Below are 14,078 nucleotides of genomic sequence, written 5' to 3'. Positions count from 1 at the left end.
GGAGAGCAGTCAGCGCTCTTAACCACTGAGCCATCTCTCCAGTCCCTGTAACAAGCACTCCTAACCACCAAACTGTTTCTCCATGTGTTTCTTTGCATGTATCTTTATTGCTGGTGGGTTTTGTTTGTTTATTTTCTAGTCATCGTGTTCCTCACAAGAAAAGCTTCATCAGTTACCTTTCCAGCCGACAGCTGATGAACTACACTTTCTGACGAAGCATTTTAGCACAGAGAATGTACCAGATGAGGAGGGACGTCAGTCCCCAGCCATGCGGCCCCGTTCCCGCAGCCTCAGGTAAGGAATACTCCTACCTACTGTCCTAGAACCTGTGGGCCCTAGCTTATTTGCATGGCTCAGGGCTCAGTACGTACATACGTCCTGCAAAGAGCCAAGGTGCCAAATGCTTTAGGTTGTACAGTCAACTCATTTCTGTCACAACTGTGTCACTTTACTGTTTCAGTACAGTTGACTTCCTTGGGAAACCTCCTTACAATCTTTCTTCTCACAAACAATCCACAAACTATAATTTGCTGACTCCTGGTCAAAAGAGGGGAAAAAAAAAAAAAAGAAAAAAAAAACAACCCAAAGCTTGAGCACAATAACACTCAACCGTTTTGGCTTCAAGTGCAAAGTAGCTGGCTCTTTTTTCCCTCCAGACCCCACTCAGTAAAAGAGAATCATGGTATTCTCAGTTCTGAAAACGTGTGGCTTTAATGACTAAGCCAGCTTTCCTGCCAGGAAGAACCCCTCCTGGTAATGTTGGCACTGGAGTGTCATTGCCCAGGTCTCAAAGACAGGATTCAGACTCACAGATGGCTGGAACTGTAACTGGGGTTTCAAAGTGAAGGATCAAAAATGCAGTGGGAGGGGTTGGGGATTTAGCTCAGTGGTAGAGCGCTTGCCCTGGGTTCGGTCCTCAGCTCCGGGGGTGGGGGGGTGGGGGGGTTGGGGGGGGGAGAAGAATGCAGTGGGAGTACGGATCCCAGGCAGTTTCTTGATTTCATAAAGGAACACTCAACCGTGATGGTCTCACAGTTCTTGTGGACCATGGGTACCTTTTAAGCCAGTTGAAATTGTGAGGATTGTAGTAACATTGAGGGAAGTCCCTAAACAAAGACCCGAGTGCAGTGCTAAGCCTAACCTCGCTGACAGATGAGGTCTTGTGTCAGGTACTAAACTGGGCATTTAGCTGTTTGACTCAAGATTTCAAATGTTTAAGGAGATATGATCATGGTGTTCTAGATGAAAAGATATAGTTTACTATGAAAAATAATAAAAAAGACTGAAAAATAACTATTCAGTCTTCAGTTAAAACCTAGATTTAGAACTCATTATGGCTTTTGTATCCTCTAGGTGACAGTCAAGGTAGCCAATTGACTGTGACTTGTTGTAGAAATGAAAATAGGTATACAGTCTTTCTTTGGTTCCTTGTTTGATTTGATTCCTAGGACATGTTGGGGTAGACTGTCTTTCACTAACCAGAGCTATCAGGGCAAGGAATCATTTCCTGGGAGAAGTTATCCTAGGGAAGCCAGCCATACATTGACTGGCAAGTAGAATCCCCTCTTCTCAGCCAGGGCAGAAAGCTGTGGGAAGCTACACTTTTTGCAGGAAGGTAGCTTAGTTTAACATTGCACCATTGTAAAACTATAAACAAATATGCTTGGACCTCTAAGATTAAAGAAAGCCTGGAACCTGACTCCCATGAACGTAGGAATGTGTGAGATACTGAAGACAGTTGGGCTCAGGAGCTCTTAAGGATGGCCATATTTCTCCTTGAATTTTCCATGGTACTAAAATAACATGATTATTTCTTTCTTATTCAGTCCTGGACGGTCCCCAGTTTCCTTTGACAGTGAAATAATAATGATGAATCATGTGTACAAAGAAAGATTCCCCAAGGTAAGGATTTGTTGTAAAGGAGAAAATAATATCCCATAGCCAGGCCAGTCTGAAGACTCCAGAGTGAGGGAGTCAAGTGCAGAGGTAACCAGAAAGATCACCAGTTTTAAAAGCATCTAGGGATCTAGGGGGGCAGGACGACAGCAGCACAGGTCTGTGCGTGCAGAGCTTCTGTTCTCCACCCAAGATCAAGAGGTGAGTGGAAGACAATATATCACATCCTGAAGAAGAAGACAGGAGCTGGAGGGCTGGATTCTTACTGTGCACATTGCGTTCGCATTCAAGGTTGTCTCCAGCCTCTCACTCTTCCCTTTGACTGGATTTGTGCTCTGGTCACACCTTCTTCAGTACAGGTTTCTTAAGAAGCTCCCAGAGCATGCACAGCCTGAGGGACGCTCAGCTGGTAGAAGCCACCAAGAGAAAAAGTCCAGAGGCAGGAGTCCTAGAGCCACTTGCTAACATTTGTTTTCCTTTGCAAACTGTGAAGGGAGATCGGTGCTATCCCAAGATAGCTGGGAAATAGCATTCACACTTCTGCTATGAACCTCTTTGTCTCTGACGTCAGCACATCCCTTTGCCTGTCTCCCCCTGCCCTTGACCTCTCCTCCTTTATTTTTTGAAATTTGCTCGTTTGTGTTTCTTGTTGTTGAGGTTTTTGTTTGTCTGTTTTGTCTTTTGAGTCAGTCTTGATCCTGTCCCAGTCTTGTGAATGCTGAGATTATACACCCACAGCCAGGGGCGTGAATTTGCAGTTCTTACCAAGAGCAGTCCACTGTGCCCTCATGCTTGCTCTTCGGAGGATAGATTGTTCCTACAGAAAGCAGTCAGGGTTCTCTAGAGTAACAGAACTGACAGGATGAGTTCTCTGTGTAGCAATGGTATTTGTTAGAATGACTTACAAGGCTGTGGTCCTGCTAATCCAGTAATGGCTGCCTAGGATCAGCACGTCCAAAATGTGAGTAGTTGTTCAGTCTGTGAAGCTGGATGTTTCACCTAGTCTTCAGTATACACCCGAATCCCAAAGGAGGAGGATCTAGTGCCAGTGAAGGGATAGATTTGCTATCAAGGACAAGAACAAAGGAGATGGCTTTTATTTAGTATTCCAGTAGAAGGTATGGCCCAGATTAGAGGTAGGTCTTCACACCTCAAAAGATCTGGATTAAAGATGTCTTCCTACCTCAGAGGTCTAGTTTAGAAGTAGGTCTTCCCACTGCAAATGATTTAATTAAGCAAAAATTCCTCATAGGTGTGCCCAGCCATTTTGGGGATTTTAATTCATTGTAGATGTAGTCAAGATGACAACTGAAATAACGATGACAAGTCCTGAGAGACAACTGTGCACTCTTCTTGCAGACACATGACAGCTAAGGAAAATGACAAATGCTTGTGCTTTTCTTTCTTGGCATATACCAGTGACATATGCCTTGTAACAAGGACCTAGAATGCCTGCATCCATCTCTGCCCCCCTTCTCAGATGTACGATTCTGGACAAAGTATTTGACTTCCTGGAGCTTCATTTGCCTCATAGACAACTCATGGTTTTTTAAAAGTGCTCTGGACATGAGAAGCACAAGTAACTATTAGCTATTAATTTGTTTAATCTTTTTCTCTGTTGCACATTGTAGCCTTGATGTAGACACAATAATAAGAGCAAAGAAAGGGCAGGAAAACAGCTAGGAAGTCATGTTTTACTTTATAATGAAGTTCCATGGTGTGCAGTGTTGAGAAATATATCTTGCTTGGCTCATTCTCTATATGCAGAGATGTGTATTAACATCTAGCACTGTGTTGGTATTTATACATATTTCTGTGTCCTTCATCCTTAGATAGCTTTAGAGAATGTGTTACCTAGTGACAGAAGTCAAAGTCTGAGAGAGGCAGTTGTTAACTAGTTCATTTGTGTATGTTTGTCCATTTTCACATGGTTGTGCAATTAGAGGCCAAGAGAACCCTGAACCAGATCTCCATTCTGCTCTTCTGGGGATCTGGGCGGGGTCATGTTGCAATCCAAAGCCCTCCATTCCAACTTAGCTTCCAAAACCAGGCAAGTTCACACCTTTGATAAATGTTCTCTGAGTACGTCTTATATTCAGTGTGAACTTACATTAAATATGAGAACCCTGTGGTAATGAAACCTTCTGACTTGCCAGAATTTCTTGCACATAGAACGGTTCAGAAACCAATGTTATCTATGCACTGGCTTGTCCAGTCAGGAAACCAAGTTAGACCCCAGAGGAAAGAGAACCTTTGTTTCCAGGAAGCAAGAGACTTGCCTGGGCATTCATGACACTTAGGTGAGAGGAAGAGCAACAGGAGCTTGTAAGGAAGGCCACCCCTAGAGAATGTGTGACAGAAACATGGAATGTCCAGTCAGAGACCAGCCAGCCCTGTATGCCTCCAGAACCAAAATCTTACTGCATGGGATATGGCAGCAAAAAGGTGACAGAAGGCCTTGAATCTGGTCCTGGGGCTGTCTGACCTTCCTGACGAGATCCCTTCTGCCTTCAGTCATTAGATTTCCCAGTGCAAGATGAGGAAGTTAGGCACACAGAGAGCTCATCCTTTGGAATTTGCTGCAGCTAAGCTGGGACTGAAAGGGAGTTAATAACTTTTCTTTACTCCCAGGCCACTGCACAAATGGAAGAGCGACTAGCTGAGTTCATTTCCTGTAACACCCCAGATAGTGTGCTGCCCTTGGCAGATGGAGCACTAAGTTTTATTCATCATCAAGTAATTGAGATGGCCCGAGACTGCCTGGATAAATCTCGGAGTGGCCTCATTACATCGCACTATTTCTATGAACTTCAAGAGAATTTGGAAAAGCTTCTACAAGATGTAAGTGTTTTGATGAGGAGACTAATGAAACTTCCACAAGGTAATCTCAGGAATTAGCAGTGAACTCACTCTTCCCAGCTGCTGGCCACGACCAGATCTCCTTGCCTGTGTAGGAGTTTCCGTATTTGATACTGATGAGCTGATATCCTTCCCACGGCCTCTCCATCACTGAGAAGCATGCTTGGTTTCAGAACAACTCAGTTTTGTGAATGGTTTTCTAAAGCCAAAGCTGAATTACTCTGTCTGAAACTCCAGCAGGTGTAGTGTTTAAGTCCAGCATTGGTACTATGAATGAATATTTGACTTTTTACCAAAAGCAAAAAGTCGGGCAGAGGTTCACCTGACATGATGACCCATACCTTGAATCCTAGTTCCTGGGCAGGTGAGACAGATCCCAGTGAACTAAACTAGTCTGTTCTATATAGCGAGCACCAAGCCATTTGTAGTGAGACCCTATTTCAAGACAACAACAACAACAACAACAACAACAACAATAATAATAATAATAATACAAAATACAGTAGTGGGTATATGAACTATCTTTACTGAAAGTCATTTATTTAAACACAGCTTCCTAACTGTCCCCTACCCAGATGAAGCAGGGCTAGACTTACCCTATGAGCATGTCCATTAACTGATATCTCATTAACACAGTGATACACTTGAAAATGTGATTCTCATGAAAAGTATGAAAAGTCTGGGAGGAAATGATGGCTCAGCTGCTTTTCCAGAGGACCCAGGTTCAATCCCTAGCACCTACATGGTGGCTAAATAATGATGTATAATGATCTCTGAGAAGGCTGGAGAGATTATTTGCTGATTAAGAGCATGTACTGCTTTTGCAGAGGACTTGTTTGGTTCCCAGTAACCACAACTGCCTATGACTCCATCTCCAGCTTGTCTGACACCCTCTTCTGAACTCTGCAGGCACCTACGTTCATGTCCACACACACACAGGCCAGTACACAGAAATAAAGAGAAAGAAAAAAACCAAGTCTCTGAGAAACAAAAGACAGAGTAATCTAGAGATACACCCAAGCATTCACTGAGTTCTGAAGCACTGCCTTCCTCAGTCTCGCTTTCACTTTGCTGTCTGTCAGTTCAGGTGAGCAGATGCTTCTCATTCAGCTGACACCATTGGCACATCTGAGAAAAGAGCACCTGATGCTGCTTAGCATAAAGTGGTCAAGCACCCCGTCTTCTCCAGACCCTCTCAGGAGTAGCAGTAATGGGACCGAGGGTTCAGAGCTAGTGCTCAAACAAGGGCTTTGGTGTGAGTCTAGAATTTCGAGACAGATGATTCAAACTGACCATGATTATTGCTTTCAAATAATAAAAGACTGGCAGCTCAGTCTCTGTACCCGTGAAGATACAACTCAGTAAGCAGCAGCTACAGTGAGAAAGGTTTTTACAGTTACATGGTAATTCTATCTGTACAAATTCTTCCTGTGATTTCAAAATGGATACTTAATCATAAATGCTCTATAAGGGCAACTGGAGAATGTCAAACTCATGCAAAGCAGCTCTTCATGACGTTCTGGAGTTGGCAAGATGAACCCATCAGGTAAAGGTACTTGCAACCAAGCCTGATGACGTATGTTTGATCCCCTCACTTACACAATAGAGAGAGAACCTTCACATGCATACCATTAATATTAGGGGGTGGTGGAGATTTCTAACCAAGAAATAAAACATGACTGGATATGGTGGCACATACCTAATAGTCCCAGAACTCAGGAGACTGAGGCCTGCTAAGCTACATAGTAAAACTCTTAAAAGAAGAGAAAATGTCAAGGGACTAAGGCGATGAGCCAGTCAATAAAGTGACTGCCACATATGCATGAAGACCTGAGTTTGGATCCCCAGTTCCTATAAACCAGATGTGGCAACATGTTTCTATAACCCTTTAGGGTAAGGAGGGGACCCCTGGAGGTCACTGGCTAGTCTCTCTAGCCAATCCGTGAATGACAGATGTAGTGAGTGAAGCTGTCATTCTCCGGAATGGGCACCGGAGAGCTGTTCCTGGGCTCTTGACTCTTCAACATAGACTTCCAAGTTCCTTTCTATAGTCAGCTCTGTACAGTATGGTCCTGTTTAACCAACCGCATTAGGATAGTTCTTTAAGCAACTTTCCTCTTCTGTGTAGGCTCATGAACGCTCAGAAAGCTCAGACGTAGCCTTTGTGATTCAGCTGGTGAAAAAGCTGATGATCATCATTGCCCGCCCAGCTCGTCTCCTGGAATGCCTGGTGAGTCAACATGGACGGTTGGGTGTGCAGGTGGGAGTTAGGGGATGTAGAGGAAGTAGCTTGCCATAAACTGGCAGTACAATTAACATTTCTATTGATAAGTTGTTTATTTGAATATGATTTGCAAACCCTTGGGGTACTAGTCGTAATAAATATTAGTCTAGCCTAGCCCCATGCTAAATCAGCCCCTGTCATGAGAATCCTGAGGGTTAAAGAACGTTTAAGAGAAGCCTGAGCCAATTGAGTTTGTATGAGTCCTTCCTCTAGTCTTTCAGTTATACATCATGTCCTATCTCATGTTGGACACTCAGGGCCCTAATCTTAAATCTTCCTGTGCCATAACCAAATACAGGGCATTCAGATGTGTGAATGGGGATTATATTATGATAAGGGTCACACAGCTATTTAGTACAGGGTGTAGTGGGAACCTGGTGAAGGGAACTTTTCCATTTTTGCAATGAACATAAGTGAAAGGTCCTTGGGAAACATGGAGTTTATTCAGTGACTTGGAGGTTAAGTGCAAATTGGCCAGTGGAGGGCCATGAACGCAGTAGTGTATTGGAAAAAGTAATGAGTAAAGCTGCACGGAGAACATTAGGCCATTTGGAGCTGCCAAGAAAAGGCTAGAACGTTAACACTGTCAGATGTATTTTGTTATTTGAAACAAGATCTTAGGTAACACCAGCGGACATCAGACTCCGTATGTAGCTGAGACTGGCTTTGAACTCATGATCTACCTTTCTCTAGCTTCCAAGTACTAGGATTATAAGCATGTTTCCACGCACAGCTTCTTAATTAATTGACAAAATTCACCATCCATTGAGTTTTAATAAATATTAAAATCCAGCTGTATAATCACTGCCATGGTTAATGTTTCTCTCAGAAAGGTCTTTGTGTCCCTTTGGTACAGTCCTCTCCTCTTCTTTCCCAGACATCGCTTCCCTGCTTTTGCTATTGCTGCGTTTCCCTTTCTACTGATGCAGTATTCTGCCTTCTTTCACCCCATAGAGTTTTGGGTTTTAGATTTATACATCAGTGCATTTATTTCTTAGGAAATACACCATCAGACTTATGCTTGCCTAGCAAGTACGAGGCCCTAAAGTAATTTAATTCCTACCACTGCAAAAAGAAAGGGGGGAAGGGGAAGAGGAGAAGGAAGAAAGGAAGCAGGAAGAGAAGGAGGAAGAGAAGACAGCGAGGAGAAGGAAGAGGAAAAGAAAAGGAAGGAAGGAAGGAAACTCCTTTGGTTCAGTGGGTGTTGAACTGAACAAGAGTGCAGGATGAACCAGGAGAATCAGTCAGCACAGGGATCTTAAAGCATTTCTAAGAAGGGCAGGCAGTGCCAGGCCGTAGTAGGAACAAAGACAGGTTAGAGAAGTGTTTATGAGGTGAGTGTTCTAGTAGCTGGAGACTGAGGAGGAAGAGGAAGTGTGATGGACTCTGGGTCTTAAGTTTATCCTGGTTGTTAATAGTGCAGTCCTCAGATACAGAGACCAGAGAGAATGGAGATGGATATAAAGCAAAGGCTGCAGATCTAATCCTCCTTTGTCAAGAGTATGACGTCTGATCAGGCAAGGTGGTATATACCTTTAATCTCAGCACTCAGGCGTAACCATGGGTTTTTCTGTACCTGCCACAGTCCCCAAGTATTGATGGGAGACCGCTTGTTATAGGCTTTGGTCTTAGAGCGAGGCATTATTTCCCACCAGCTCAGAACTCAGTTATTGGCCACATGCCTTGTTAGTTACCTTCTTTCCTTCCCTGCCTGTTTCTTCCTCCTTGTCCAACTGCACCTTTCTTTCCCAGAGTTCCTCTCTCAGTCTGAAGTCCTACCTTACAATTCTGCCTTTTGCTATAGGCCATAGGCTTTTTACTTTAACCAATCAGAAGCTGCCTTAGGCAGGCAAGTAAGGATAGAGACACATCTTCATACAGTATAGAAAAACATCACTCAGGAGGCAGAGGCAAAGGCAAGAGGATACCTTAGAGTTCAAGACAGGCCTGGGCTGGAGAGATGGCTCAGTGGTTAAGAGCACTAACTGCTCTTCCAGAAGTTCTGAGTTCAATTCCCAGCATGGTGGCTCACAACCATCTGTAATGGGATCTGATACCCTCTTCTGGTCTGAAGACAGCAACAGTGTACTTATATATAATAAATAAATCTTAAAAAAAAAAAAGTTGGGGATTTAGCTCAGTGGTAGAGCGCTTGCCTAGTATGCGCAAGGCCCTGGGTTCGGTCCCCAGCTGGAAGAAAAAAAAAAAAAAAAAAAAAAGACAGGCCTGGACTACATAGTGGATTCCAGGACATCCAGGGCTATGTAGAAAGACCCTATCTTTAAAGAAGAGAAAAGAAAAGAAAAAGAATATGAAGTCTATAATAAGGTACAGAATTGTAGCCAGGAGGTTTGCATGTTGTTCTTCTTCCTACCTGTGGTCCTGAGGATCAGCATATCCCCGCACACTGTCATTTCCTCTGCAGTCAGAGAATCGATAGTGTAGCCCAGAGTGTGAGAAAGGGCAGGCACCCAGCAGTGAGTACCTGTTGTCATGGGTAAACCACGCTTTATCAACACTGGCACTCTAGGCCTTGCACATACAAAGTGTTCAGTAATATCTGAAGGTGTGCGCTCTGCTGAGGCGGGCCAAAGCACTGTGAACTGTGATTGCGTATGCACCAGCAGTGCTCAAGACTGATCACCTGAGCGTGCCTGACGATGCCACCTGCTAAAAGAGTCTGCAGTGGAAACAGGTGAATAGGCTAAAGCTCGTGAAGTCAAAAACTCTTCTGCTTATTACCAGGAGGTCTGTGCTATGTGTAGGAAGTCGTCTGGAGGCGAGCTACAGACCAGCTCTGTTCCGTGCTCTGGACATCCTGTTCTAGGTGTTTAGGGAACAGGGTATCATCACAACGAAGTTTGGTTTCTTTCCCTCTGGTATGTGCTTGAATGTCAAGAAAGGCAACAGCACTTGCTTATATCTCTCCCCACTGACCACCTCTTTTCTCTGGCACAGGAGTTTGACCCTGAAGAATTTTACCACCTCTTAGAAGCAGCTGAGGGTCATGCCAAAGAGGGACATGGAATTAAATGTGACATTCCCCGCTACATCGTTAGCCAGCTGGGCCTCACACGGGATCCCCTAGAGGGTGAGTGAACATGATGTCTAGTAGCTTTAAGGAAGGACATGACCTAACCTCAGAGTCTCAAGACCACAGCCAACACCCTGTGGTCTCCACTGTTTCATAGCCTCTTCTTCTGAATCAGTGTTCTCCACATTCATCTGCTCTGTCCTAGCCAGGCTTGCCTGGTCCCAGGTAGATTGGACTTAGAGCCTCAGATCAAACCAGGTCAGTAAGGAAAATGATCCCTCTTCTACATACTTCCCTCTCCTATTAGCCCCTTACAAGTCTTCCTGTTTGGGGTTTGTCCAGTTCTGCTGTAGAGTTTAGCTTTATTCTTCTGGAGTTCATGTTAGCCCCCACATGAATAGCGGGCTTACTTGTCTTGCTCTGTAGTTGTTCTCCTCCTGTCTGTTTGCTTCCCTGACCCAGTAAGTAGCATAGTCTTGGTCTGAAGGATGAGTACTGGAAGCCTCCAGAGCCCTGTTATCCAGGAAATACTGCAAGTCTGAGAGAAGCTTGTCTAGACTATGCTAGGACTTCAACTTGTACTGAGCTTGTAGACATACTAAAGTCCAAGCACGTGGTTCGTTTCCATGTGTGAGACCTGTGCCTTGCTAAGGACAGAGCCACAGGACTGGGTTTACTTGCAGGCTGACACGGGAAGTACCTGCTATATCATATGAGAATATGGCCAAAATGCCAACCACTGCTGTGAGGTTTTCTTTGATATCCTTGCATGTTTCTAGAAATGGTCCAGTTGAGCAGCTATGACAGCCCTGATACTCCGGAGACAGACGATTCAGTTGAGGTAAAGATCCTGAGTTCCTGCCTCAGTCTTGGAGATTGAGCTCTGGGAAGCCTTTAAGTTTGCTTTGAAAGAATATTTGGGGGCTAGAGAGAGAGCTTGGTGGTCAAGAGTATTGCTGTTCTTCCAGAGGACCTGGGTTCCATTTCTAGTACCCACACCAGTGACTCAAAACTACCTGTAGCTCTAGTTCCAAGACATCCAGCGCCCTCCTCTCAGCTCCATGGGCACCAGTCACACATGCATACATGTGGTACACATACATACATATGGGCAAATACTCATACACATTAAATAGCAGTAAATGTCTTGGGAGGGGAGCATCTAAAGGCAGTAAGAAGTGTGGCTCCTGGGAAAGCATGGGCAGACCTGGTGCTGTGGCCGCACAACTTCCCCAAGCTCTGAAAACCTACCTACTTCCTTCCTTCCCTTTGTCTTCCAGGGGCGTGGGGCATCTCAGCCATCTAAAAAGACCCCCTCTGAAGAGGACTTTGAGACCATTAAGCTCATCAGCAATGGCGCCTATGGGTAAAGGCATGGGGTCAGATTGGGGCCAGGAATAGAGCTGACTCAGCCCTTGGTCTCTTCCTTCTGAGAGTGTATGATTCCCAGTCCCCTGGGCAAAAAATACCCTAAGGTGGACCTGCTCCCTTCTTGAATTTCTCCTGGAGTGTCAAGAGGTCAGTTTCCTCTGGCATCTAAACATTGATTCTTTGCCCAGGCAAGATTCCCACCTGTCTTGGTAGTGCTCCCTGAGTTCTGGAAATACTGAGCTGGCTCCTCACAATCTGGTCTGCCAGGAAATTAAAAGAGTTAATTGGCACAGTAGCAGGCACACCCCAAGATCTTCACTGTTCTGTGTACATACATGGGATGAAGAGGCAGCTTGGGGTTATGGAATGTACAATTGAGGTGCTGAGAGCCCTTGGGGGCTGGGCTGGGCTGGCTGTCTTTCCCAGGGCTGTCTTTCTGGTGCGGCACAAGTCCACTCGGCAGCGCTTTGCTATGAAGAAGATTAATAAGCAAAACCTAATCCTACGGAACCAGATCCAGCAGGCATTTGTGGAACGCGACATACTGACTTTTGCTGAAAACCCCTTTGTGGTCAGCATGTTCTGCTCCTTTGAGACCAAGCGTCACTTATGCATGGTGATGGAATACGTTGAAGGTACTGGGGCAAAGGTTGCTGAGGGGAAGGAAGTCACAATGCAGTCTGAGACGTAAGCCTGAAAAGGGACCAATGTCTTTGTACTGAAGTTTCAGGCTGCAGCTTTCAAGACCATTTGGAGACTGATACGGCAACCCAGCATCTATAATATTCCCCAGAATCTGAGGCTCCCTCAGACAGGAGCAAAGCTTTTAGTTTAGTAACCACAAAGGCCCAATGTGGGGCTCTGAGAAGATTGCATCTGGCTGATGACTTGTGAAGGGGCCACCCCTAAACCAGACAAATACTCTAGGACTAGACTAGAAGAGCAGCAAGGGCAGAGCTCTGCAGGGGGCAGCCACTGTGCAGCACCCCCCCCCACACACACACACACACACACTCTATGTACAGCTCCAAACATATTTTCCCTAAGACTTAAAGTTGAGCCTCAATGAAGCTGTGCTTTCCCTTTATTGGGCATTCATTACTGGAAAAAAGGAAGTGGAATAAACAAGTATTTTAGCATATGGAATCTTTGAATACAGTATTCCCATCCCAAAAACTTAGTCTTATCCTAGCAAGTCATGATGAATGTATAAAGGCCTGCATTCCTTCCTTCAGTCTTCTAAATGAGAGTCTTGAAAGCCACTGGCTAATTGATTTCCTGCTTCCTATTATCTGTCTCCCACCCTGGAATCCCGGGCTCAGTACCAAGCTGCTCTGTGAGGCTATTACCTTGGGTTCTATAAAGCCTAAGAACTGGCTAGAGCAGGGCTGGATCATGATAACTTTTTCTCATGGTAGCCTGGGCTCTTTATAGGGGGAGACTGTGCCACTCTGCTCAAGAACATCGGGGCCCTACCTGTGGACATGGTTCGTCTGTACTTCGCGGAAACGGTGCTGGCCTTGGAATACTTACACAACTACGGCATCGTACACCGTGACCTCAAGCCTGACAAGTATGCCCACGGTCTCTCCCTATTGTTAGGACTTCCTCAAGTCTTTTGATAAGTGGGAGAAATACTTGTTTAGATCATTGGATCATCTTAGAATGGCTACTAGGAAACAAAAGAAACCAAGCAGAATGAAAAAAAATCAGCACATCTAATAGTGACTACAGAAAATTAGCTTTGAAATGCAAACCTATGTTCAGATGGCCACTTACGCTTGTTAATTCTGAGTCAGTCTTTTAATTAAAGTTTTGAGCCTCAAATTCCTCCCTTCTGAAATGAAAACAGTGCATTTGCTCTGCTGAGCATTCTAGAAATAACTCCTCCCTTCCTTCCTGGGTGCTGTTAATCAAGAGCAAGGGCTTGTGCATGCTAGGGAAGTGCTCTACCTCTGAACTGCATCCTCAGTTCCAGAAGAGTTTGGAGATAATCACAGGACTTAGTAGATCACAGCACTTGTTTCTTGCTCAGATGATGAACCAGGTAGGAAACCTGACTTTGGGATAGTTTGAGTTCATGGCCAGGGCAGCTGGACAGACAGAGCCCATTAAGGAAATCAGGACCAGAGATAGAAATTTGGGAATCGGGGTTGGGGATTTAGCTCTTGCTAAAGCGCTTGCCTAGCAAGCACAAGGCCCTGAGTTCGGTCCCCAGCTCCGAAAAAAAAGAAAAAAGAAAAAAAGAAATTTGGGAATCACTAGAATAGAGGCCAGGCAGGTGAAGCCCTTAGCATCGAATAGAATGGCCCAGGCAGATAAAGAAGTCTCTGATTTCTAGTTTCTCCCTCCAAAGATATCCAAGGGCATGGAAAAAGATGTTACCAATTTCCCTTCTCTTTGAGATGGATATTTTTAAGTCCCTCCCTCAGCTTAGAGGAGGGATTGTTAGTGATCATGGCAGCTGCTCTAGGATGATTGATCTCTACCCTGGAGCAGTCTCCTTCCTCTTCAGGTATGGACTGAAAGTGGACATCAAAGAGATGGAGTTGCAAGGGGGGCTGAAGTGTACTTACCGAGCCAGGGCTGCTACTTTAGAGCTGCACTCCCCATTTGTGTCCCTTGGTACCATGC

At 44.9% G+C, this 14,078-nt stretch overlaps 1 protein-coding gene and 1 long non-coding RNA gene across 13 annotated transcripts in view; both read left to right on the top strand.

Moving 5' to 3' along the window:
* LOC148005993 (uncharacterized) overlaps positions 1-14,078 on the top strand; it is a 1,435,680-nt gene that overhangs the window by 1,196,014 nt on the left and 225,588 nt on the right. The window lies entirely within an intron of this gene.
* The window catches only part of Mast2 (microtubule associated serine/threonine kinase 2), a 139,375-nt gene that overhangs the window by 118,020 nt on the left and 7,277 nt on the right, over positions 1-14,078 (top strand). For all 12 annotated transcript variants that reach the window (XM_087549550.1, XM_087549549.1, XM_087549548.1 and 9 more), the window contains 9 exon segments: positions 140-294; positions 1,827-1,902; positions 4,528-4,737; positions 6,884-6,985; positions 9,998-10,130; positions 10,853-10,914; positions 11,354-11,439; positions 11,871-12,079; positions 12,879-13,017. In XM_087549550.1, the coding sequence (XP_087405676.1) occupies positions 140-294; positions 1,827-1,902; positions 4,528-4,737; positions 6,884-6,985; positions 9,998-10,130; positions 10,853-10,914; positions 11,354-11,439; positions 11,871-12,079; positions 12,879-13,017 (1,172 nt within the window).

This window comes from Rattus norvegicus, chromosome 5 (genome assembly GCF_021556685.1).
Source record: "Rattus norvegicus strain SHRSP/BbbUtx chromosome 5, alternate assembly SHRSP_T2T, whole genome shotgun sequence".
Taxonomy (NCBI): Eukaryota; Metazoa; Chordata; class Mammalia; order Rodentia; family Muridae; genus Rattus; species Rattus norvegicus.
The sequence above is the reverse complement of the archived record's forward strand: the minus strand, read 5'-3'. Positions and strand labels throughout refer to the sequence as shown.